The 25,376-nt window shown below is 39.2% G+C and overlaps 1 protein-coding gene across 3 annotated transcripts in view; it reads right to left on the bottom strand.

Annotated features, from left to right (window-relative positions):
* MAN1A1 (mannosidase alpha class 1A member 1) overlaps positions 1-25,376 on the bottom strand; it is a 153,588-nt gene that overhangs the window by 41,077 nt on the left and 87,135 nt on the right. For all 3 annotated transcript variants that reach the window (XM_054722268.1, XM_054722267.1, XM_008140627.3), the window contains one exon: positions 17,838-17,932. In XM_054722268.1, the coding sequence (XP_054578243.1) occupies positions 17,838-17,932 (95 nt within the window). The remainder of the gene's footprint in view (positions 1-17,837; positions 17,933-25,376) is intronic.

The raw sequence follows: 25,376 nt of genomic DNA, 5'->3' as shown, positions 1-25,376 counted from the left end.
GTAGTTTTTTAAAAGAGGGGAGGAAATAAACATAAAACATATTCTAAAATACCTTCTGTTTTCTAAAGTGGAATATAAATATTTTCTATGTATTCTTAGTACTGCAAGGAAAGCATAATAATTAAAGTAAATAAACTAAAGCTCGTACTCATTCCACTATTTTGCTTATGCAACCATATTTCAATGTGACTCTTGTTAACATAAGCATAATATATGCACACAGTTTATAAAAAAGGAACAAATCAGGAATAATTTTTTACTTTATAAAAACCAATAAAGTAATTTTTTAGCCAAATAAAACTCCTAATAAATTTAAAGTTATGTGCCTTGAAGAGAAGTGAGTAATCCTATAAAATTAATGACAATTGGCACTGACAACTGTTACAACCATTCTGCAGGGATGTTTGGCAAAATATATCAAAAGTATGAATAATATTCACCCTCACTAATATAATAATTCAATTTCTGAAAACTTACCCTAAAGAAACAATTATAATTTTATTTTCAAGTGCAAGTAATTATATTATATCCTCAAGTATAAACACATAGAGTACTATTTATACCAGTTGAAAAACTGAAAAGAGTTTGGATATCTAACAAGGGAAAGGATAAAAATTATTGCCTGTTTAGAAGATCTAATAGTAGAAAGCCATTAAAGATCCTGTTGTAACAGAAGTTTAATAACACAAAGAAGTCTTTACAACACTTCTCCTTTACACTGATTTTTTAGAGAGAGTGGAAGGGAGGAAAGGGACACAGATATGAGAGAGACACATATGTATATCCGTGGCCTTTCGCACATGCCCCGACCGGGGCTGGGGATCGAGCCTGCAACTGAGGTGTGTACCTTTGACCCTTCAGTACACGAGCTGATGCTCTAAATGCTGATGCTCTAACTGGCTAGGGCAGTGGTCGGCAAACTGCGGCTCGCCACTCTGTTGACTAATGAGTTTGCCGACCACTGGGCTAGGGCATAATACATTTTTTTAAAATTTAGGGATTGCTGGTTTCCAGTAATGGTAAAGGGAACTGGTTGGCAAATAGTCCAATAAGTAACAATTATAAAATCTGTAGTGTGTGTGTGTGTGTGTGTGTGTATGTATGTATGTATGTGTGTGTATGTATGTATGTGTGTGGGTTTTAAATATATATATATTTAAAACCCAATAAACTGTTATTTAAAAGCACTGGAAAGTGGCCAAAAGCAAGCATAAACTAAGTGCTAACAACTGACAGGGAGCAACTGCAGCGAGTTAGAATTCGAGTTAGTGCCTTTTTTCCCCGTATTTCACAAAATTGTAGTCTTACTTTCCACAAGAGTTAAAGGTTGGCAGAACAGCTGAAAATCCAGGGTTGAGGGAAAATTCTGAAAATGAGTGAGCCATGTAAGGGGCGGGACCAAATATCTGAGTATAATCCCTGTCCCCCATCCCGGGGCACCACTTGATAAGACATCCGTGGATTGCCAGGAAGACAGCTGACAAAAACCAGAGGAACATTTCTCTCTGCAAGACAGAACGGCACTAGAGGAGATCTGTGAGTTTGCTGCTTTGTCGGACTCAGGGACTCCTGAATCCATGACTGACTCAGGAGACAGCAAGCTAAAGCCTTACGGATTTCATGTGCCAGGCGACAGAGCCTGGTGATGGCCTGCCACCAACTTTGCCCAGATCCTGCCTGGATGCTACAGTGCACAGGTATATGAAAGGTCCCCAGGAGGTCAGGTTAAAAACAACCACAGCTGGAAAATGAAAACTGAACAGAAGTCCCAGCTGCAGTGCACTGCAGAGGAGACAGCGTTTATGGTGAGAGTCCAAGAGAGTTAGGTACTTGCTACACAACCACAAAAGAATTCTCAGGTGCACGTCACACATCGAGAGCTCCAAAATATATTGGGGATCCAGTAAATCAGGCAGGAGCTCCACCATCTCTTCTGACTGAGCCTGTGAAGTCACACAGTGCCACCTCTGCCACACTCTGTTGGTTGACGAGCCGCTAAGGCTGGCCTAAATTCAAGGGGTGAGAACACAGACCTCCATCTCTCAGTAGGAGCAATGGCATGCTTTCATTTGTCCAGAAAGCTCTTCCCCTCTCTCATTTTCCATTCTCGTGGCTCTTCTCCCCTGTGTGTCCTGGGGGCCTCCTGAGAGCCCTGAAAACACTGCCGGGCGCTGCAGGGTGCTCCAGGCTAGGAATGAAGGCAGTCACAGCGGCAGTGCCAGTGTTTGTTTGTTTGTTGCTTCCTGTTTTATATCCGACATATGAGCGAAAGTTTTTTTTTCCCATTTTTTATTAAGGTATTATATGTGTATATATCTTACCATTGCCCCCCCCCCCCCACTCCCATACTTGCCCTTACCCCCCAGCGTTTTGTGTCCATTGGTTATGCTTATATGCATGCATAGAAGTCCATCGGTTGATCTCTTATCCCGCCCCCCGCCACCTCTCCCTAACCTTCCCGCTGTAATCTGACAGTCTGTTTGATGCTTTACTGTCTCTATATCTATCTTTTTGTTCAACAGTTTATGATATTCTTTCTTATCCATAAATGAGTGAGATCATGTGGTATTTTTCTTTCATTGACTGGCTTATTTCACTTAGCATAATGTTCTCCTGTTCCATCCAGGTTGCTGCAAATGGTAAGAATTACTTCTTTCTTATGGCAGCATAGTATTCCATTGTGTAGATGTACCATAGTTTTCTGATCCAGTCATGTGCTGACGGGCACCTAGGCTGTTTCCAAATCTTAGCTATTGTAAATTGTGCTGCTATGAACATAGGGGTGCATATATCCTTTCTGATTGGTGTTTCCAGTTTCTTAGGATATATTCCTAGGAGTGGGATTACTGGGTCAAATGGGAGTTCCATTTTTAGTTTTCTGAGGAAATTCCATACTGTTCTCCACAGTGGATGCACCAGTCTGCATTCCCACCAGCAATGCATGAGGTATGAGCGAAAGTTTTTAATGAAACTTTAAAAATATACATATACTTGGAACTCCTATGTAGACTACAGAGAATTATAATGTATAAGGCATTAATATATTAGCTTGTCTGGTGCCTATAGCTTGTACATTCATAATTCCTCTTGCTTTCCATCCCCTACCCTTTAAAAACTTTTCCTTCAGAATCAACATTATAATAAATATATTTTGTAGCACGTTTTTAGTTTGAAAAGAGACCTAGACTTTGCTGTCTTTAGAAAAACTTTAAAAGCAAATTTATTATTTTTATAGATTATTCTGTAGAGTTTATATATACTTACTCTATAAATTCTATAAATTCCAGTTTTTGAGGCTTATTTTTTAAATTTAAATATGAAATCACCATTCTCTTGGTCATAGGTCCCAGAAATACAGATTAGCCAATTTTGTCATTTGAACCCTTTGAATTTAGTTAAAATTTTGCATTCCAGCATCAAATATGTTGTTCATTTTAAACCATCATTCTTCCAGTACAGACTGACACCCTTGTTCATATTTTTGGCTTACCAAATCAATATTAAGAATTAATGTCTTCAAGCACGTTCTGACCTACTGCATATTAAAACCAATAACTCATCTAAGAAAAGCTCTTGATCTAATTAAAAACCTTTGCAGGCATACTTCCTCACTTGGCCCACTTTAAAGTGGAAAAACTTAATTCTTAAAGAAGGATTTGCCAAGAGTCTATTTAGTGTTATAATATTTAAATCTGGTTAAAACTAATTTAAAACTTCCACTGAAACCAATTTAAAAAATATTCTCGAGAGTAATCTAAAAGGATCAAAGTCCACATAATATAATGAGACAATATGCCCATTATGAACCGCTAAATGATAAGACACTTGCCTGGGCTTGATAAGGTAAGTGACACTTAGATATGTATTGTTTATGGCAGTAGCTTTTGAAGCCGAATGCAAGATTCTTAATTAGAGTGCAGGAAGGAACTATCAAAGCTGCTATTTCTAAATTTTTTTATCTAAAAGTAAGAAAAAACGCTTTATTAAATTAAATATTGAGATAGACCCAGATCCCTCCCTTGGTGCATATGTGAAAGGTTTTATATAAAAGATACCCAGAGGTTCTTGCAGAGATTACAACACAATGAGGAGAGGTCGGCAGCGGGACACCCACTGCTCTACAGCTGTCAGAGATTTTTGATGCACAGTCACCCCTCGATATCTGTGGGGGATTGGTTCTAGGACCCCCTCTCAAAACGCCAAAATCCAGGGATATTCAAGTCCTTTATATAAAACTAGAGGCTTGGTCATGAAAATTCATGTACTGGAGGGGGCGGGGGTCGTCAGCCTGTCCTGCCCCCTCTCACAGTCCGGGAGCCCTCAGGGGCGGGAGGTGACCTGGTGATCAGGGGAAGGCGATGCCCCATCACACCTCTGCTTCTGCCACTGTCGGCAGTGCAAGCCTCGGCCGGCCCTGGTTACCTGTGCCTCGGGCCAGCTCTGCATGGCTGGAGAGCTGCCATCCGAGGCTTGCCTGGTCCCCCTCAACTGCTCTTCCCTGTAGGCCTGGTCCTCCCCAACTGCTCTTCCCTGTTGGCCTGGTTGCCCACAACTGCCCTCCCCTGCTGGCCATCTTGTGGCAGCCATCTTTTTTTTTTTAAAAAAAATATATTTTATTGATTTTTTACAGAGAGGAAGGGAGAGGGATAGAGAGTTAGAAACATCGATGGGAGAGAAACATCGATCAGCTGCCTCCTGCACACCCCCTACTGGGGATGTGCCCGCAACCAAGTTACATGCCCTTGACCGGAATCGAACCTGGGACCTTCTAGTCCGCAGGGCGACGCTCTATCCACTGAGCCAAACCAGTTAGGGCAACCATCTTATGTCCACATGAGGGCGGCCATCTTGTGTGTTGGAGTGATGGCCAATTTGCATATTACCTCTTTATTATATAGGACTAGAGGCCCGAGGCACAAATTCGTGCAAGAGTAGGCCTTCCTTCCCCTGGCTGCCGGCACCAGCTTCCCTCTGGCACCCAGGACCTGGGCTTCCCGCCAGCCACTCGCAGGCACCAGGGACCCAGGCTTCTCTCGCAGCCCTGGCTTCATCCACAAGGACGTCTCGTCTAATTAGCATATTACACTTTTATTATTATAGATTTCAATTTTACTTTTGAGTGTTTTAAAATGAATATGACATTAGAACAGTGGTACATGTATGTGTAATTTGTGAATAAGAATACATGGTTTGGATTAAATGTTTAAAAATATTTTACTGATAAGACAGCAAAAAAGTTTAAAAACCAATGGCTTATTTTTATGTTCCTGATATAATTGTGGGTGCAAATTCCATCATGCAACTAGCTATCGTAATTGCATGTAAATAAATGGCTAGAAGTGCTATATTTATACAGTGTTAAATTAATTTTTTCCTGTTAAATTCAAGCACCACAAATTTTAAATACCTCCTCATTAATGAAATTGCCACAATTTTAGTCCTTATTTTAGGGTATTCCAATCATTTAAAAATAACCCTTCTTCAGCTGGGCAGTTTCATTGTGTTCTTCCCTTTGTTGTCCCAGATGATGCCAATTACAATTACTATGAGGACTCTATGGTACTTCCCTGTTTGAGGAAGACTATGTGTTACAAACTGAACACATGGGAGGCTTGCTAAATTACAGATGTGTATACATATCACACACACACACACACACACACACACACACACACACACACTTTACTTGAAAGTCCATTCTTCCTTGTTAAGGTCTAACTTAAACATAGATTGTATGGATGCCTACCATGATTTCAGGATCTTGAAATCCCACAGCGATCTACTCTTCTAGATATAAAAGACCCCAATTCCTCAGATTTCTAGGTTTTTGTCATGAACATTATTACTGTAAAATTGATACTATTAATCCCATTTAAAAATGAAAAAAACACACACACAAGTTTTAAAAAATGAGTATGTGTGATCACATTATTTTTAATAGTTATATTCAGTAAAACACAGGATCTTCAACACAGATGTGTTTTGAGAACTATATATATATTTGTCACAGTGGATGCAGGACTGACATTCCTGCTCTTTTGGCTGCCATTTTCTTAAACATTTGCAATCAGCAAAGTTATAGGAATTGGCACTGTCAGATATTAAAACAAAACGGCCAATTTGTAATTCATAATTCATTTGTTTTCCCAAGTCTATTTGCAGAGTGCCAAGCAGGTATAAAAGGGCACTGTGCCGAGAGCTCTCCGGGGCAGGGAGAGTGGGACAGACACTGCGTAGCTCTTGGAGGAGAGGGCATCAGCCCAAGGGCACCAGCACAGAAAAGCAGAGATGAGAAAACACAAGCAGGTGCCGTGGTTTTGTCCAGGACGTCTAGAAGATCTCATCAAATCACATGGTTTAAGGGCTAAGCAAGTAGACCCACTGACTTCTGAAATAAATGTAAAACACATTTCAAAAGAAAGAGCCGGGCCAGTGAGGTTCAGTGGTTGAGCATCGACCTATGAACCAGTAGGTTGTGGTTCAGTTCCAGGTCAGGGCACATGCCCGGGTTGTGGGTTTGATCCCCCAGTGTGGGGTGTGCAGGAGGCAGCCGATCAATGATTTTCTCTCATCATTGATGTTCCTATCTCCCTCTCCCTCTCCCTTCCTTTCTAAAATCAACAAAAATACATTAAAAAAACACACACACACACACACACACACACACACACACACACACACAGATCCAAGCTATTTGCACAATGTGCTCACATATCACTATAGCAATGAATGACATCCATCTTAAAATGTAACTTTTATTGCACTTCAAGGGGATAGAACAGATTTATGCTTAAATTTTGGAAAACTGCTCACTGATAAAGCCATTATAGTAATTGCACTGGGTCTGTTTATTAATTTGTCACAATTAAGTCAATAACAGCTTTACTAATGTCCTATTACTTGATTAGTTTTGAAAGTGATTATCTTAAGAACTCGACTTAATTGGAAGCCTCTCGATTTACAAGGTACATTAAACTCTCAGTAGCATCTTAAGATTATTCAACATATGCAGGTCAATTACCAGTAATCACTGTTTTGTATAAATGTTCCATAAAAAACTATAGCATGACATGACAAAGGGGGAAAGCGAGATCTAATTAATAATGCTAAACTCCAACTGCCATGTCTAGGATAAGAGGGCAACTTGGGCATTCTTACTGTCTTCCTGAAACTGGGTCTGGTACTAAGAGTCAAGTAAAGAAAAGCTAGCAACTGTCTCCTTTTCGGAGGAAGATCATTTGTCACAATGGCTAAATCACCAAACTGCACTGTCTGTACTCATGCCCAGCTGCACATTAATTTCCAGATTAATAATTACAATTAATTCTGACGATTGCTCCATCAGTTTTCTTTTTCCAGTTAATAAAAGAGATGGCAATCAATCCTTGTTCATCCCATTTTTCAAAACAGATCAACAACAGCGGTGAGTGCAGAAGCAGGAATCATGGAGTGGTTAATGCCTCCACGGAGATTGTGAGGTGTTTAAAAATTATTGGCCGTAGTATAAATATTTTATGTTGACCTTCCAATTCCCACTCAAAGATTCAATGCAGTTGGTTTAATATTTACAATGAGTAACAATGATAAGGGCTGAGAAAGTGACTTGATACCAAGCTGATTTTCAAACACCTAAACACCTATTCAAACAATGTCATAAATCTTTAAACTAACTTTATTAATTAGATATTTTAAAGCTTTGCCCCACACTAACACCCCGAGCCTGGTCTTGAGAATAATCACAGGGACACTGATTGCTGTTCATTAAAAACTGAGGGTAGCAAGCTCCTTGAACAGGTTGCTCCACTGCTGACCTGTAAAGACGTTGTATGAATTATGTGCTGTGACTTGTACCTGATCTAAATTCTGTACACAGAACACATTTCAAATCACCAAGGCTGATTTGCCACCTATTGTGTGAATAATGTGAGCAAAGCTGAATCTGTAAAACACTGGTTCTATGCATTTGAAAACCTTGAGATCAAAGCCGCTTTGAGTTTGCTGCATCCAAATGACTATAATTGTCCTTACGCAAAATTTTCCTGGTGAGTCGACTGCTTAAACCATGGTTAACAGCTTGATGTGGGGGAAGTAGAGGCCGTAGCTATAAATCCAGTCCCATGGGGTTTTGTACCAAGGCCCTCTAAGTACCAAAAATTGAAGAGTGAGAAAGGCCGCTTAACAGACTTCCACAAGTCGCTTTTTAAGGGATGCAAGCAATCCTTTTCAGGTAGATTATCTCTAAATTGGCTACAGATCACCTTTGATAAATTTCTGCACTAGGGTTACTCATATGCTGCAATTTAGCCTTAAAATGCAGGATGTTATGGAAGTATAGAACAACCCCCCCCCCCCCCCCAATATCTAATATACGGTTCAGTAAAATATTTACTCCATTCACACTTCCGTTTTCTGCCAGTGCCCCACCAGCAGCACAGCGGAAGTGGTCTGTGGCAGATGGGAATTCCTGGAGAAGGAGGGAAGGGTGGTACGGAGAAATAATCCAGGGCTTAAAGAGAGACTGAAAGCCCCATTTACCTGGCATTACCTTCCATTATGACTGGATGAGTGGGAAGAAAGGGAACAGTCCAGGCACCCTTAGGCACTTCAAATTCCCCCTGCCTCCCAATGCATGACTAAGAAACAGCAAAGCATCCTTTGCTCAGAATTGTTTGTCCCTTAACAGAGGAGGCCTGTACACAACAAGTTCCATTTAAACTAAGTGCTACCATCCTTCTTGTCCACTTGCCATTATAAATAAATGCCTTTGATTTGGTCAAGGGACTGCATGCCTGGCATAGACAGAGCAGTCTGCAGCTCAGTGGGAGGATTAAGAGATCCAGAAAAAGCTGAGGTCCCGTCCTCTGGTGGGAGGATAATGCTGCCTCCTGTCTTTGCCGGGAATGCCCTCAGGTACAGGGCCAGGTCACCGGGTGCTCATCAGAAAATCACTTTGCCTGAAGCCACCAGAATGGCTTTCTGAAAATGGCTCTCCTTTTTCACAGTTACCCCGAAGTCCTTAATTAAAAATGCCATTTTTTTCTCCCACTATATTAAAATGGCACAAAGTTTGCTCTCTAGTCCTACTGGATAAAATGATCATCATCATCATCATAATTAATGATGATGATGATGCAAGGGGAAAAAAAGACATTGTAAACTCTTTTTGGGTAATCAGTGGCTGGAATGAGCTACATTCCATAAGAAGCGACATACTGCTTAGATTGAAGTGAAAATGTTGGGTAACGAGTAAATTAGTGATAGAAACAACAACCCTTGCCCTTTCCATGGACGTTTGGAGCTGGCTGCCTCACTAAGCAGCTGGGTTAAGAATCTGAACAGCTCCGATGGCTGGCTCAGTCATTTCTTGTATTATGATAGTTCTCAAAGTGAGGTCCTGGGACCAGCAGCAGCAGCCTCTCCATCAACGAGGATCTGGTTTGAAATGCAAATTATAGAGCCTGGCCCAAAACCCTATGAATCCAAAACTCTGAGAGTGGGCAAATATGCGTTTTCACAAGCCCTCCAGACAATTCTCATATACTCTAAAGTTTGAGAACCACTGTTCCATTAAAGCTGGGCATTATCAAACCAATTTTCTAATATTCTGTATTTCAGTAAGTTCACAATCAGTGGGCAGGGAAAAGTTTCCAAAGTTAACGGAGAGGAGAAATGAAACTATCCTCAGGATATAAATACTAGACATAAAGCAGTGATTCTCAACCCCAGCTGAATATTGGAATGCCCGAGGAGGCTTATAAAAATGTCAGGCACTAACTCAAAACCAACAGAAACAGATTGGGGGGAGGGAGGCAGCAGTGATATATATGCTTTTTAATGCCCTAGTGATTCTAAAGCACTGGGAAGGTGGAGCATCACTGACAGACAGTGAGTAACCATAGCGAGACAGGGAGACCCTTGATAGAAGTAGCTCAGTCTAGGAACGAGGAAATAGAATGTGAAGGTTTACAGCAGTGGTTCCCAGTGGGAGGGCACACGCCCCACAGGGGGCAATTTGATTTTTAGGGGGGGGGGGGGGCAATTTGAGAATGAGTTATCAACAGTGAATTTTTTGCTTTTCTTATGGTTCTAGGGGCCTCATATACAGTATATAAATATATGTTGTGACATATTTATGCATTTCAGTTCTCTACGTTTTGAAACTTTATTTGCTATTTTTCCATATCACTTATTATTATTATTATTTTTAAACAATTTCTTAGTGATTTATTCCTCAGTACTTAAACTGTCCTTTTGTTCTTTTGTTTTTCTCTTTCATGGATGCCATGTTCTTTGGAACCATGTTTAGTGCAAGTTAATGGCCTTTTAGGCTTCCTCCATGTGAATAGGAGTTCAGTTTTTGAATAATAAGAATTATATGTCAAGCCGGCGTGGCTCAGTGGATAGAGCGTCAGCCTGCGGACTGAAGGGTCCCAGGTTCGATTCTGGCCAAGGGCACATGCCTGGGTTGCGGGCTCGGTCCCCAGTAGGGGGCGTGCAGGAGGCAGCTGATCGATGATTCTCTCTCATCATTGATGTTTCTATCTCTCTCTCTTCTTCTCCCTTCCTCTCTGAAATCAATAAAGAAATATGTTTAAAAAAAAAAAAAAAAAGAGTATCCTTTAAAAAAAAAAAAAAGAATTACATGTCACGGGGGCATCAGGATTTTAGAGATGCTTAGGTGGGGCATGCCAAAAAAGGTTGGGAACCACTGGTTTTCAGCAAGGATGCATACACCTTTCCAGAGACTGTTTGTACCATGCTAATTAATAGCTAGCATGCGGGACTTGGAAAAAAATTACATTTTATTGCCTTACACTCTTCTTAAATCTTATGGATTAAACAGTTCTTACTTCGAGAGGAGATAATTCAACAATAAATATAATTCTGGAGAGGAAATTGTTTTGACTCTATAGATGAATCCCAAAATAACTTAAAACATAAGAAATGTTTGAGCATGGAGTCACAACTATCCCACATGGACTACATGGAGACATTCTCTCCATCTTTCCAGCTATTTCTGCCAATATTCTCTTCTGTCCTGGCCTGAGAAAATGGGACTTGAGCTTGAGAATGGATTAGAAGCACTGAGTGGCTTAAAAACTGAAGACTACCATAAGAAGGCATGAGAACCAAGTTAAGTTTTAGCTATGTTATTTTATCATATACCATATTTCATAATAACACTTTAGAACAAGATCATGAATTAATAATTACAATTTACATTTACTTCATGGCATTTGCAATGATTAATCTTCTAGATATTAACTCATTAGATTGCCACTAAAGTCTTATGAGGTCATCAGGACAGATACTATTATTATTGTTATTTTAGTTTTACATATGAGAAGACAAACTCAGTTATATGAATTATCCAAGGCTAAGAGCTAAATTGACAATATTAATAATGGCAGCTTTAACAAGGGTAATAATATTCTAATGTCTAACATTAATAACTGTGCTTATCAGAATTAAAACCTAAAGTGTCATTATTACTGTTTCCAGAAGAGTTTAAATGGCCAAATTAATTAAAGTAGGGTAACCCAATATAATAAAATATCCAATCAGAAAAATAAAACCATAAAACTGGTTAGCTTAAAATTCTTGGTAAGCCTGTAACTTCTTTTTACCTTTTCTAGAGTTTGTAGAACTTTGAATTTAACAGACCCATAGCATATGTAATCCTCTCTAATAAAAGGGTAATATGCAAATTAACCATCACTCTGCTACACAAGCCATGCCCACCAGCCAAGCCATGCCCACCAGCCAATCAGGGCGAGTATGCAAATTAACCCCAGACAAGATGGCTACCATTGGGTTTCCCCGGCAACAGAAGAAGCCAAGCTTTCCACACACTCTGGCGGGCACAGGCCTCCACTCAAGGATACAAAGTTTCAATTATAGAAGGTAAACAAATCCAGGGATCCAGCAGGAGGCTTGGCTCCGCTCCAGGCTACAAAGTTTCAATTGTAGAAGGTAAATAAATTCCAGATACCAGGGCCTCTGCTTGGGTCGCCAGGGGCATGGCCAGCCTGCAAACCACCACAGGCCCCTCGCCCAGGCTGCCCACGCCCCAAGGGAACCCCACCCTGATCCAGGACACCCTCAGGGCAAACCAGCTGGCCCCCACCCGTGCACCAGGCCTCTATCCTCCTATCTAATAAAAGAGTAATATGCAGATTGACCATCAATCCAACACACAATATGGCTGCCCCCAAGTGGTCAAAGATCCTGCCCCCATGTGGACACAAGATGGCCACCACAAGATGGCCAGCAGGGGAGGGCAGTTGGGAGGCACCAGGCCTGCAAGGGAGGGCAGTTGGAGGCAATCAACCCTGCAGGGGATGGCAGTTAGGGGTGACCAGGCTGACAGAGGAGGGAAGTTGGGGGCAAACAGGCTGGCAGGGGAGCAGTTCGACATCAATCAGGCTGGCATGGGAGTGGTTAGGGGTGATCAGGCTGGCAGGCAGAAGTGATTTAGGGGCAATCAGGAAGGCAGGCAGGTGAGCAGTTGGGAGCCAGCAGTCCTGGATTGTGAGAGGGATGTCTGACTGCCCGTTTAGGCCCGATCCCGGTGTCCCAGATTGGAGAGGGTGCAGGCTGGGCTGAGGGACACCGCCCCCTCCATGCACGAATTTCGTGCACCGGGCTTCTAGTAAAAGATAAAACTGTAAGATGTGGCTCTGATTTCCTGCTCAGGGTATACCACTGCTACAGAACACTTTTTAGGATACCTAAGGGCTATTTTACCTCTTAGAATATTAGCAACTCATTAAAAAACTTTGATCTGCTCATACTCAGGAAATTTGCTTCTTGATATTTTTTACATTGTTCTTATGATGTAAGAATCTGAAATCAGCTACTTTAAAAAATGGTTGGCAAAGTTAATGATCCAGAAATTTATATTTCAACTGTCAAGTAAAAATACAAGAAGATATGTTAAAAACCTTTTTAAAATATTTAACCTAGTCAGATTGTCTTTCAGTTTGTGTCTATTTAATATTTAAGCATTTTACAACACTAACGTACTAAGAAACCCAATAAAGGGGCTAGTGCCTTTTGTCACAATATATATAGCACATGCTTCACAAGGGATAATCTTTCACTATTAGAAAACATTAAGTTATGTACTATTCTTAATTAAGGCCCCATTTCAGTTAAAGTAAAGCAATTTGCAATTTAATTATCATAATACAAACTGCAATGTAATTAATGACAGAGTATGCATTTGCATTGGATAATGAGAGTAGTCAGCGAATAAAACTTCACACAGCAGGAAATAAACACAGGTGACAGAGTGGTACCGCATTCATCACCTTGCTGACTAATGAGAGCCAGAATGCAGATCAGTCATTCCCCAGACATTCCTTGATACGTGCAATAAACACACGTGCTGCAGACAGTTCTGCTAACCTAATATAACCACCAGGAAAGTGTCAGCTCAGAACAACCCACAAAGACAAACAAGTGATACAATGGTACACAGCTAAAACGAACTCATTTATCAAGAAAGACAGAATAATTTTTAGGAATGCCCAGAAGGTATGCCCTGTGATAGAAATGAATAATGGGAACAGTACCTATATTATTTGAAATTAAGCACACATTTTAGGAAACTCAAAATATAATAAGTTTACTCACCTGGACTTGAATTATACGTGTGTGTGTGTGTGTGTGTGTGTGTGCATACACATATACATACATACATACATATATATGTATATATGTATATGTATACATATATATATATATAAATATATATATATGTATATATATATGAAAATGGTGAGATACTTGATTTTACAAACTACAGAAGTGATTTTTCTTCTTTAGGTTGGAAGAAAAAATGAACATGGCCTCTTGCTAATCGTAACAAGATCAGACATCAAATTTTGACGTTTACACATTAGAGAAATTGAGTTATACCCAAATCTAATCTGTTAAAAAGGCAATGGTTTCCGTTTAGCAGAGGTGTTATGTAAGTTATGCATTGTCATTCTACTGTTGTGCTGGTGAAGCAAGCACGTTCGCCCAATCAGGTGCTGCATATACCACCATGGTGTTTGTTCTGTTCGTTCCATCAAATTACCACCTGCTATTAAATCACAATTCCGACTAATTTACAACTTAATACACAGCTCTTGAATTTGTTACAGATGTAGCAGAAGAAATCATTATAAAATACTTTTTTTTTTCTGAACAGATTTTGGGACAGAGTTCCTAATGTAGAATATAAGTAAATTATTTAGGTTCTCTGCTATTCTCAGTTTGCACAAGTACTGAAATCCAATTTGGCTTATTGGTGTTTTGGCTCCAAATGCATAAACCTCCCCAATTTAAAATTCTGCTTGTTTTAAATTCAATTCAGTGAGATCATATTATCTCTCCTTGGCACAGACTAGCTTACATTTGTCAATTACACGAGTGAATGTATAATATAGCATATAAAAAATATATATATTGTGCTTAAAGAATCATGCTGTAAATACCTGGAGGGAGAGACCATGCCTGTTTTCTTTTTTAATAAAGTGAAGAGAAGAGGGCAATCTACCCAGGACCTGGCATAAAACCTTCATCAGAAAGGTTCTCAAATACATGCTTATTTATTCTTTTTTTTGTTTGTTTAACCAAGAAAAAGTAAAGAAAACAATTATCTTTAGGCAATAACCTGAATGCTCGAGAGATGTGAATAGATAAGACCAACAGGTTCACATTTTTGTGAGCAGACAGTTGCTGGCAAAGAGCAGCATCCATAACTATTTTCAGAATTGAGAGGGAAGAGCCGAATTATATTATAGATGGCATACTCTGTGCCTCTCCCATCATAATTATTGCCAAGAGTTTCAAAGCCAGTCAACAGTGAACGCAAGCTATTCTAAACAGCATCCTCAAGCACTTTTTTTCCTCTTGGGCATCCTTCTACAGACACTCCCTTATTCTGGGAGAGTAATTAAGAAAATGTGCTTGTGCCAGACATATTTTTTTCTTCTCTTCTTTGAGCCTTCTACTGGTGACAGCCTTCAAAAACCTAGCAAAGAAGCTCCATGGCAGCTGTCCCTTATCCCCTGGCCCAAACTGTAAACATACACAGATTCGGATAAAACAGCATATATATCTAGGTTGACATCAACAGTGTATCCTGAAATGTAATTATTGCAGGCAAATATGAAATGTTTTCTTCCAAATCAGCTTCACAGCTGGAAGGAGAGGGGACTCGATGAGTGGATTTGGTTGGGCAAAGGGATTGGAGGAATTTAATGAAATGATATTATTAATAATTTTGCCAAGGCTTAGTGTGTAAATTTGGGCAAGTCACTGCTATTTAGTAAGTGGAATTGCGAGTGGATAAAATATATAATAAAAAATTCATACAGGATGCCAGGAAGAAATTAAAAGTTTGCCTATTAGCTGTCAAACAGTCACCTGATTTCCTCTAGTTCCACTTGAAAACATTAGATAACACATAAATGAAATGGCACATTATTTTTCACCACATCCAATTTTTCTATAATCTTTGAAATTAAATAATAACATCCATATAAAACACTGTAAATGCAAAGTAAGGTGTTAAGAAAAACTTGAATGCCCCATTTAATGAATTTTCAAGAAGCACAGATAGGAAAGATCGTAGAAGATTCAGTATTTAATAGTTTCTAGAAGTATTCCTTTATGCACCAAAAAATATCTCCACTGTACACTGAGGACAGATTTCCTAAGGAAAAATCCTCTTGCTGTTAGAAATAAACACTAAGTAAAGTTAAGTATGCTTTAAAATAATCCAATTTCTTATGCTTATTTCAAGAGAGGCTAGAACTAATTAAATGATATCAGCACCTTACAATAATTGACTGACTTTTTGCAAAGATGTAGGCCCACATGTCTCTCTGTTAGCTTTAGTACCCTCTTATCTAATTTCATTACCTTCCAGGAAGCAGCAAGAACTAGTTCTGTGAAATCTTAGGGTAGAAGGTTGGCGTGATCAATCACTCCAGTCTTTTAAACCTGGGGTCCTTGGGTCGTAAGTGCGCTCCTATGGCATGGTTTTGCTTTTGGAAACTGTAAAAATATGTGTACTCAGGAATATGCAATTTATGAGGAGAGGGCCATGTTTCATCAGAATTTCAAAGTGGCCTGTGAACCTGAAAAATTTCACAAAAGAACAACTAAAGTAGCCTAACTTCCAGTTTACAAATAAGCCTGGAGAGTGGAAATGATTGCTCTGAAGACAAACCTGCAGCATCTATAAAATACCTAGAACCAGGTCTCTTGATAACCAATTAGCTCAGTGTACTGTTCTGCCCCTATCATTTTTCTCAGAGCTACTAGGTAGGGGAAAATGTGTTAAATGTGCACAGTGTTTTTATAACCAGATCTTATTTCAGGGAATACAGTAGTTTCTAGGTCAGAATACTGTCTATAAATCCAAAGGCTGAAGATGTGGAAGGTAATGTAGATGGTCTACATGAGTAAAAAAAAAACTCTAACAAATGCCATGCTGCCTCTAAGCCAAGCTCATTGCCATGGCCTTGAGACCTGTGGCAGCATATGCTTTGGTCTTCAAGATCACAGAGAAAGCCTTAGGCCCCTTAAAGGGGAACACAGGTCCTGAGATATCACATATACTAGAGAACTACCTCAGTTATTAACATGGGCCAGCTGTGTGGTCTCTTCCCACCTCACTGCCTCAGCATCACTGCCCCTGGATTCCCCCTCCCCCGACGATTATAGACATAATCATTTCAAGGCATACATATATAGCACACAAATGAAAATACTGCATGACATTTAACTGATGATTTTTCATAATTAATTTTAGGAAAGAATGTCATAAAGTAAATAATGAAGAAGAAATCTCTATTAATCCTGCCAAGCCACCCTGTACAGTTTCTTGGCATTTACAAAACAAGAAAGCTGTTTAATTAATGCCTATATATCATGTGTGCATAAACATCAAAGTACGTATTCTAGTTCTACCATTTATATATAGCATGATGTTAGGCAAATGACTTAATCTGTCTGTGACTCGAGTTCCTTGTTATTAAAATGGAGATAACATCAGTGCTGACATTATTGGATTGTTGTGAGCATTAAATGTGGTAGTATGTACAAAATGTGTATAACAAAGCTTCATATTTTAGGATTTTATAAACAGTTCTCATGATCATTATCATTACCATTATCATCATTACCAAGAGGCGCATATGCAATTAATTACTTATGGGGAAGAAGGAGTTAAGAAGAAAGCTTACGATAAAATTGTTTATTAATGAAATGCTCAAGCTATCATGAAAATTCAAGCTATTCCCTGGGGAGAATACCAGACAGTCTTCAGTCCGGGTTTGTCTTGGGACCACACTCCCATGGACTTGTCACACCAGTGTTCTCCACCCAAATGGGATGCGAGGGTTGGTTTGATCTGGGTCAGTGGAGCAGTTCCCCTCCCTCCTGCACCTGTGGGTGGGGCAGCCTCGGGTGCTCCCAGTCTCGCTGCATGGGAGATCTGATTAGTCCAAGTGTCCTACCTCTGAAACGTTTTCATGACAATTTTAAAGATAAAATTGGGAAGCTCTTGGAATCTATGGAGACAGTTTTTCGGATGCAATGTCACCATGAGAATGAAAACCTCAAATCATGTCTGGCTTGGATGACTCTGTTGGGGTCATGCTATCCCATGACAAGGACCCATCTAAGGCCACGGAACACTGAAAAATTAGTAACTTCCAACACAAGGACAGATGCCAAGACTTCCAATGGTGGAAGAGGCTGACATCATACAAGTAATTATCCATCCAGTGTCTATTTCAACTTAAAATACGTTGTCAAAAAATGAAGAGTTTTACCTTTTTATATTCAGCAATGCCCAAGGTATTCCAGAGGGAGTATGAAATGCAGGTAGCAATTTTACCCCAAGTTCCACTGCTTTCTCTCGAAATATCTGAAAAGTTAAACAGTCAAGTAAGCTACAGTTGTAAGCAAAACAAAATGTACTATATTGCTATCTCTTATCTAGCACTTTTCTACTTTGAAATTTTCTATATATGAAAAAATTAAAATTTTCTCAAATTAAAAGAATTCCCAAATAAATATAATTATCTAGGAAAGCAAGAATGATCCAAGGGCCATGGTGCTGTAGGGCATTTATTCCAATTTTGGTTGCACATTAGAATCACATGGGGAGCTTTAAATAATACAGATGTCTGGGTTGAACTCCTGAGATTCTAATTTCTATGGTTTGGGGCTTCCAGATCAGAATAGTTTAAAGCATCACAGGTGATGTCAGGTGATTCCAATGTGCAAGTCAGGGGGAGGACCACTGTTATTGGTGGATAAGTCTTGGACTAAAAATCAGGATATCTGGTCCTTTTCTCTCATCACTTATTTATGATGTCACAGTGAAAGAAGACCAGGGGGATGGAGGTAGTAAAGTGCTGGGGTCTTTCTGCATCTACTAGGGTTCAAGGAATCTGGAAAAGGGGCTGTGCATAAATGAATGAAGAGACTAGAGAAGAAATATGAATTTGGAAGGCATTTTGGGGGGCCAGACAGATACTTAGTTCTAGTGACTAACCTCTCCAAATCTCCAGACCCCTGGCTTTTTATTTTCACATTTTGCCCTACAGCAAAGCAGATATACATACAAAGGTAAGGTTTGGTGAACAATAAAGTATTATCAGGTTGGGGGAACTGCCCTCAGCTGTTCCAGCAGCAGGTAATAACATGCAAATTTTCAGCCCTGCCGAAAGAGTCCATTCAACCTTCTGAGGACTTCTTGCATTTATTATGACCTGCTGGACTTAGCCTCCAGCAGTAAAGGTTAAAGGGGACCAAATATATGGTGATGGAAGATGCTTTGACTTCGAGTGGTGGGAACACAATGCAATATACAGATGATGTATCATAGAAATGTACACTTGAAACCTATGTGATCTTATTAACCAATGTCACTCCAATAAAATTAATAAAAAAATAGAAATAACACCCACAAAAAATAAAGTTGTAAAAAGACATATTATTATAAGTAATCTATATGGCCCTTGACGGTTTTAACTTCCTCTAATGGTAAGTGTAAGTGATTTGAAAGATACAAAGTTAAATTAGGTACAGATTCTACCCAGGATTTAGTAAAGAAGATAACAGATGCAAAATACATATCTAGAACACAGATAAACAGGAGCTGGAGATAAGATTGTCTAGGAGTTCAGGGAAGTTCTGAAGGCTGTGTGGTGGAGAGGCACTTCTGTGAAGATTGTATGCAGCACATACAAGGGGCTAATAATGCTGGAGACTGGGGTGAGGCTGGGAAGTGGAGGGGGCATCCCTGAAGGCATGGGTCTTAACCCAGGCGGAGGTGAGTGGGGACCTGCAGGAGAAATGGAAGAGGCCAGTAGAGGGGAATGCTGCTAAATAAGGTCAGGCACACACAGACAGCGCTGGCCTACACTATGGAAGGTCATAAATGAAAGGCTAGGAATTTTATTCTGTTAAAATGGAAAAATATTGACAGTTTTTGAGCCGCCAATTCACTGGAGAGAATCATGCTTTAGGAAGGTTAATTGGTTGACATCCATTCGTACAGTTCTGGTCCAAAGACAAGCACGGAGTTAATTTACTCGTTGGAGGAAGGACGGCTCCAGCTGTGGCAGCAAGCAGGTGCCTTACCCCTGCTCCTTGTCACATGGAGTGCCTGAGCATGGGAGGCTGGGAACGAAACATTTCCCTTTGCCTCTTCTTCAAACAAGGGAGATGCCAGAAAGGCTGGGGGAGCCCTGAAAAGCAAAGGCCTCGCCCAGCCAATGGGAAAGCATTAGTGAAAGCACTGTCAAAGCAGTTAGTATGGCCCGGCCGGCATGGCTCCGTGGTTGAGCATCGGCCTATGAACCAGGAGGTCACGGTTAGATTCCCGGCCAGGGCATATACCTGATTTGCAGGCTCAGTCCCTAGCGGGGGGGAGTGCAGGAGGCAGCCGACCAGTGATTCTCTCTCATCATTGATGTTTCTATCTCTCTCTCCCTCTCCCTTCCTCTCTGAAATCAATAAAAATATATATGTAAGCAAATAATAATAAAGCAGTCAGTGTGGCTTCTCCAGAGGATGGGTTCCAGGCCACAGCGCCTGCTCCCAAGACCTGAGTCTCCCCACACAGAGACCTGGGCACGTGAGCTCCCACACTGAAGACTACCCCGTAATACCAATGTTGGCGCCATTTCTGAGACCCTACTCTTTTGGAATCCCACTCTCATTTAGTAATGAAAATTAAGAAAGTAGTGTGTTTAATGTAAAACTCTGATTGACAATCGATTTAGATAAACTAACATTCCTGGAGTCCAGGCATTTGTAGTATATAGAAATAGCTACAATAAATAAATAAATAAATAAACAAATAAATAAATAAATAAATAGAGGTACCATGTTTCTTCCCCCCAAATTATTATAACTCTCTTTAAAGTGGACAATTTCCTGTTCTAACAACTAACAGTGCATAGAAAGAGAGGAGAGAAAAAAAAGACCAAAAAGTATATTCTTCCTTCTTTCTCTGCCTTACCCTAGAGCAGTGGTTGGCAAACTGCGGCTCATGAGCCGCAGTTTGCCGCTCTGTTGACTAATGAGTTTGCCAACCACTGCCCTGGAGAATTCCAAGTTCTCTTCTGCTGTATGGGATTATCCAATTACTGCTCAGCCATCTCTTGACTTTCTAGTTTCAACCCAATTTCTTAAAACTGTAAATTAACTCTTTTTCAAGAAACTTATAAGAGATAAAAGTCAAACTATGTAGTTAAAACACCATCATTAATAGTATAATCTTATGGCATGTCAGTTACGGGTTCAGGCTTTAAAAATATTCTTCAAATTGGGTAATCTTGGACAAATTGCTTAATCTCCCTGTACCTAAATTTCCTCATTTTAAAATGGGAATAACAATAGCATTTACTATTTTAAAGGCTGTGGAAAGAAATGAACATATTATTACATTTAAAGATCTTAGAATACATAGCAACTACTCTAAAAGGTTAGTTGTAGTTTTCATAGTGATGATAATAATGGTATTTCCCCAAGAACTTTCCTTATTTAACTGCTTGAAATTCTTTCTGGTCTTGGCTTTTACCCAACTGTTGTTTTGGTACCTTCTACTCAAGTTCTGTATGTGTGTGTTCCCTCCCCTAATACACACACTCATAAACATTCATTCTCAAGAACTAAGCACTCAGTTCTTATCACCTGTTTGAATTCCTAAATTCAACTTCCCATTTTAGCTTTAGCTCTGTACTTCTATTTGGGTGCTCACATCACAGTTTGGGTGTCTTGTTGTCTCCTGACACTTAACATGTCCAAGGTGAAATCCATCATTTAATGTCCCAGGCAAACTTCCCTAGTTCCATCACTGACATTGACTTTGAGTCCCTGGTGCTTGAGAGTGCGGGCATTTTGACTTTAGATTTATTGCTCTTCAGTCCCTGAAATGTCTCATATATAGCTCATTCCCTTTCCATGATATGAGCATAATCCATATTTTCATTGCTGGGTACAATGAAATGGCACGATGAAAAAGAAGGTCCTCCAATCAAGTCTACCATTTTCTCTTTTTAGTATCCAATGTTCTTGTTCAAGAAACCATACTGATTCCCTCTGTTTAAAATATCAGGTCAAAACTGGTCTACTGACCTTTCAATGACATCTATCAATCTATTATCTTCTGTTCTCTCAAAGACCAGTCTGACTCTAGCTCGAGTCTCACGCTCTCAAGCACTCACTCAAGTTCAGTCCATTCTATTATCTGTTTTTTAATGTTCCCCAGCTTTATCTTCATTGCGATATAATTGATATATAACATTGTGTACAACATGATTTGATATATATAGAAATGATTACCACAATAAGGTTATTTAACACCTCTATCTTTGTTTTTATTGGTGATGCCACCTTACCACCTTTAGTATATTTATTTACACAATTCTCTCATCCTGAAACACCCTTTTCTGTCTCCTTCTGGCCCATACAATTTAACCCATTATTCAAGGCCAAGGCCAAGATCTTTTCCTTCTGTGAACACCTACATTGGTATCACACAATGCAGCATTTGATTCTAGAAAACAAGATACCTTCCTTCCTTCTTTTATCCCCAAGTAATTTTCTTTCTAAAAGTAGAGAAAAAACCCTCAATTTCTTCCTTGTTTCCTATTATACTAGTACATATCCACCACAGATGAGGTCATTTGTTTTTTAAATGTATTGATAACACAGTATTTCTGTGAGTAGCATGGGGGAAGATACTTATATTCTCAGTCAACAGGAAACAATGGCACTTCCTGTCTCAAGGTTTTTGTCTTTACTGGTTCCTCTGGCTGCAATGCTCTTTCTCTCCACTTTCCTGTTTCGTTCTTAACTTCAGTGACCCCTTTAAATATCCCTTTTTAAGAGAGGTCTTTTTCAATAACTCCCCAGAAAGTTGGCCATTCTCATTTATTGTTTGTCATATCATCGTTTTAATTTCCATTTCATATGGAAGCCTCCAAAGCATGGACTTTGCCTTATTGGGTGGTGGTGGTGGTGGTGGTGTGTGTAGCATCTAGCAAAGTAACTGGTGCTCAATAATAAATGTTCATTTAATAAATAGACATACCTGGGGCACTATAATGAGAAACCATTGATATTCCAGTGTTTGCAAACCGCGCCATCCCATTCCACTGGTTTCTACTATCTGCAAATAATTATGTCAAGTATTCCGGAGTCTTGAGCACAATTACAAAAGAGTTTTGGATTCTAACATTAAGCTATTGATGCTTTCAATGAAATCATATGTGGGCCGGAATCAGTTCCAATTCTTCATGTTTGATTTACCTTCTCCCGAGATATGAAGAGAGGTTACTTGGAGGAGGAATCTAGATCCTCAAAGAGAACATCTTTCTAGCTAACATGGCCAGAAGGTAATAAAATTCCAAACTAGCTTATCAAGTTAATATTATTAAAAGAATAAAGGAGAAATGTCACAAATCATTCTAAAGGGCAGTTAAATTTTAACTAGCACATCTTGGATAATGTGCTGGAAAGCAAATGATCACAAGTAGTACACTAACTGGTACTTCAGCACTCCTTCAAATGGGCAGGCACAATGGACAGAGCGCTGAGCCCCAGCCAGCATGTGGGTGCTAGCACTGGCTCGACCGTGGCTTCAATGGGAGGCCTGCACCAGTCACTTAACTTTTCTGGTTCTCAGTTTCCCCAGTAAAATGGGAGAGCAGGGCTCATAATCTCTACTTTTGATTTAACACTGAAACCCCCCCCCCCCCAGTATTCAGAAGTCATAAAGCTAGTACTGAAATGAGACTGGCAAACGAGCAAAATTATGCTCCTGTTTTATGAAGATAAGTGCTAACTTGCCACCGGATTCTTCGTCAGTCTTGATTTCCAGGGTTTGTTGGTACTTATATTTGGCGAAGAGGATTTTACAAAGTTAAAAGAACAAGATGAAAAATGACAGTAAATAAAATGCAATCCATGTTGACAATAGATGTTTTCTATTTTTTTTTAAATGACCATTAAAATTAAATAGGGTATTTGCACAATTCACCAATCAGTTTGAGATGGGCAAACATCTTATGATTCAACAAGAATCTTCAGAAAAATTCTGCATAAGAGAGATTCTGATTTCACTCACAGTAAAAATAAAAACTAATATATGCTGAAAGAAGGGTAGTAAAATATTAAGAAACAGCTTATAAAATAATCTTTAAAGCATGCAACTCACAAATAGGGTTAGATAAAAACATTTATGTTCTAAAGTTAAGAATTTCAAAATAACCACACCCAAACTGTATCTTTTCAATTACACTTAAGTAAGATCATCACAGTAGTTGATCAATGTTTAAAAAACGTCAGATTTTAGAGTCTATCAAATAAAAACATTTATCTTTTTACTTTACCCTTACAAATAGGATTAGACAAGGCTGTAAAACAAGATGCATGGCTTTCCTTGCTTTACTGGTTTGCAGATCCCTGAAGAACTGTACAATATATTTACATGCCAGAGCAAAGAGTTAAGAAAGAAGAAGGGAAGAAGAACAGGCAACACTGGAAAGAACCAGTTTCAGTTCAGGCATGCTTCGGTTTAAATGCACAATCAATATCAAAACCTGTCTTCAAATGCGCTTGCTGAAAACTTCACTGTTAAAAGATCAAACACTGATTTCCCCCATTAATAAAAGCAGAGTTTACCTATTACTCATTTTTGCTACTAAAAGCTCTCAGTGCAAGATGCCAGAGAAATGATAAATATCTGGCTGAACAATAACGGAAATAACCCATATATTGTTAGCTGAGTAAATCAACACACATAAGATGAACCAATTTTAATCCTTCAACCAACTTATTGAGCTACTCTGGCTTTTCAGTTTAGAGTGGAACCTCTAAAGGTTAAATACTCAAGTAAAGACATATAAAATAATTAATACAGCAGGAATTTACAGCTCGAAGAGACAGCCAAGGTCCACTATTCCCCTAATCTTGGTTTACAGTTGAGGAAACTAAGGTTCAGAGAGGCTTTCTTCTAGTTCAGTGCTGTCACAGGGGGTGGTATGATGGCAGCTACAGCCAAGTGAGTGCTGGGTCCACGCCACCTCAGATACCTGCAACTCCTTTGATGTAGAGGGACGCCCCCTGTGAGTCCCTTGTATGGGTATGTGTGCACACCCTCACTTTGCTGCCTATTTTTAATCTTTGCATTTTCACTCTAATTAATTAAAATCCCAACTGAAATTTTTAAAATTAAATATTTATTTGTTTTATTTCTCAAATTGCATTATGAACTTCATTTTTTTTCAAGTTGATAGGTTTTAATTAGATGAACACTTTTGTCAATTGTTTTGTTTTTCTTCCCTGTGATTCAGTACAATTCAGTCTTTAGCTTTTAGGCAATTAGATGAAGAGAGTGTCCTTCACTTTTCTGAAAAATTAAAGCACTAAGATCTCCTCAACTTGTTTATTCAAAACATAAAGGATATGCATGCTAACCTGCCAGTAACCTTGAGTTGAAACTTAAGAAGAAACAATATATATATACACACATATATACATGTATATATGTATATATGTGTATATATATACATATATACATATATATATATACACACATATATATTAAAAAAAGAAAAGAAGAAACAATTTAATTGTACCCTTGACTTGAGTTTCTAATCTATGAAAGCACAAAGTTTAAAAGCAAGAAGAATACTACTTCTTATACTTTATAAATCTAGATGCAGAATGCAGTAGTGAATAGGCATTTTATTTAATTATTTATTTATTTTTAAAAAAGATTTTTATTGATTTCAGAGAGGAAAGGGGAGGGAGAGAAAGAATAGAAAATATCAATGATGAGAGAGAATCAC

Source organism: Eptesicus fuscus, chromosome 10, assembly GCF_027574615.1.
Source record: "Eptesicus fuscus isolate TK198812 chromosome 10, DD_ASM_mEF_20220401, whole genome shotgun sequence".
NCBI classification, from domain to species: Eukaryota; Metazoa; Chordata; class Mammalia; order Chiroptera; family Vespertilionidae; genus Eptesicus; species Eptesicus fuscus.
The sequence above is the reverse complement of the archived record's forward strand: the minus strand, read 5'-3'. Positions and strand labels throughout refer to the sequence as shown.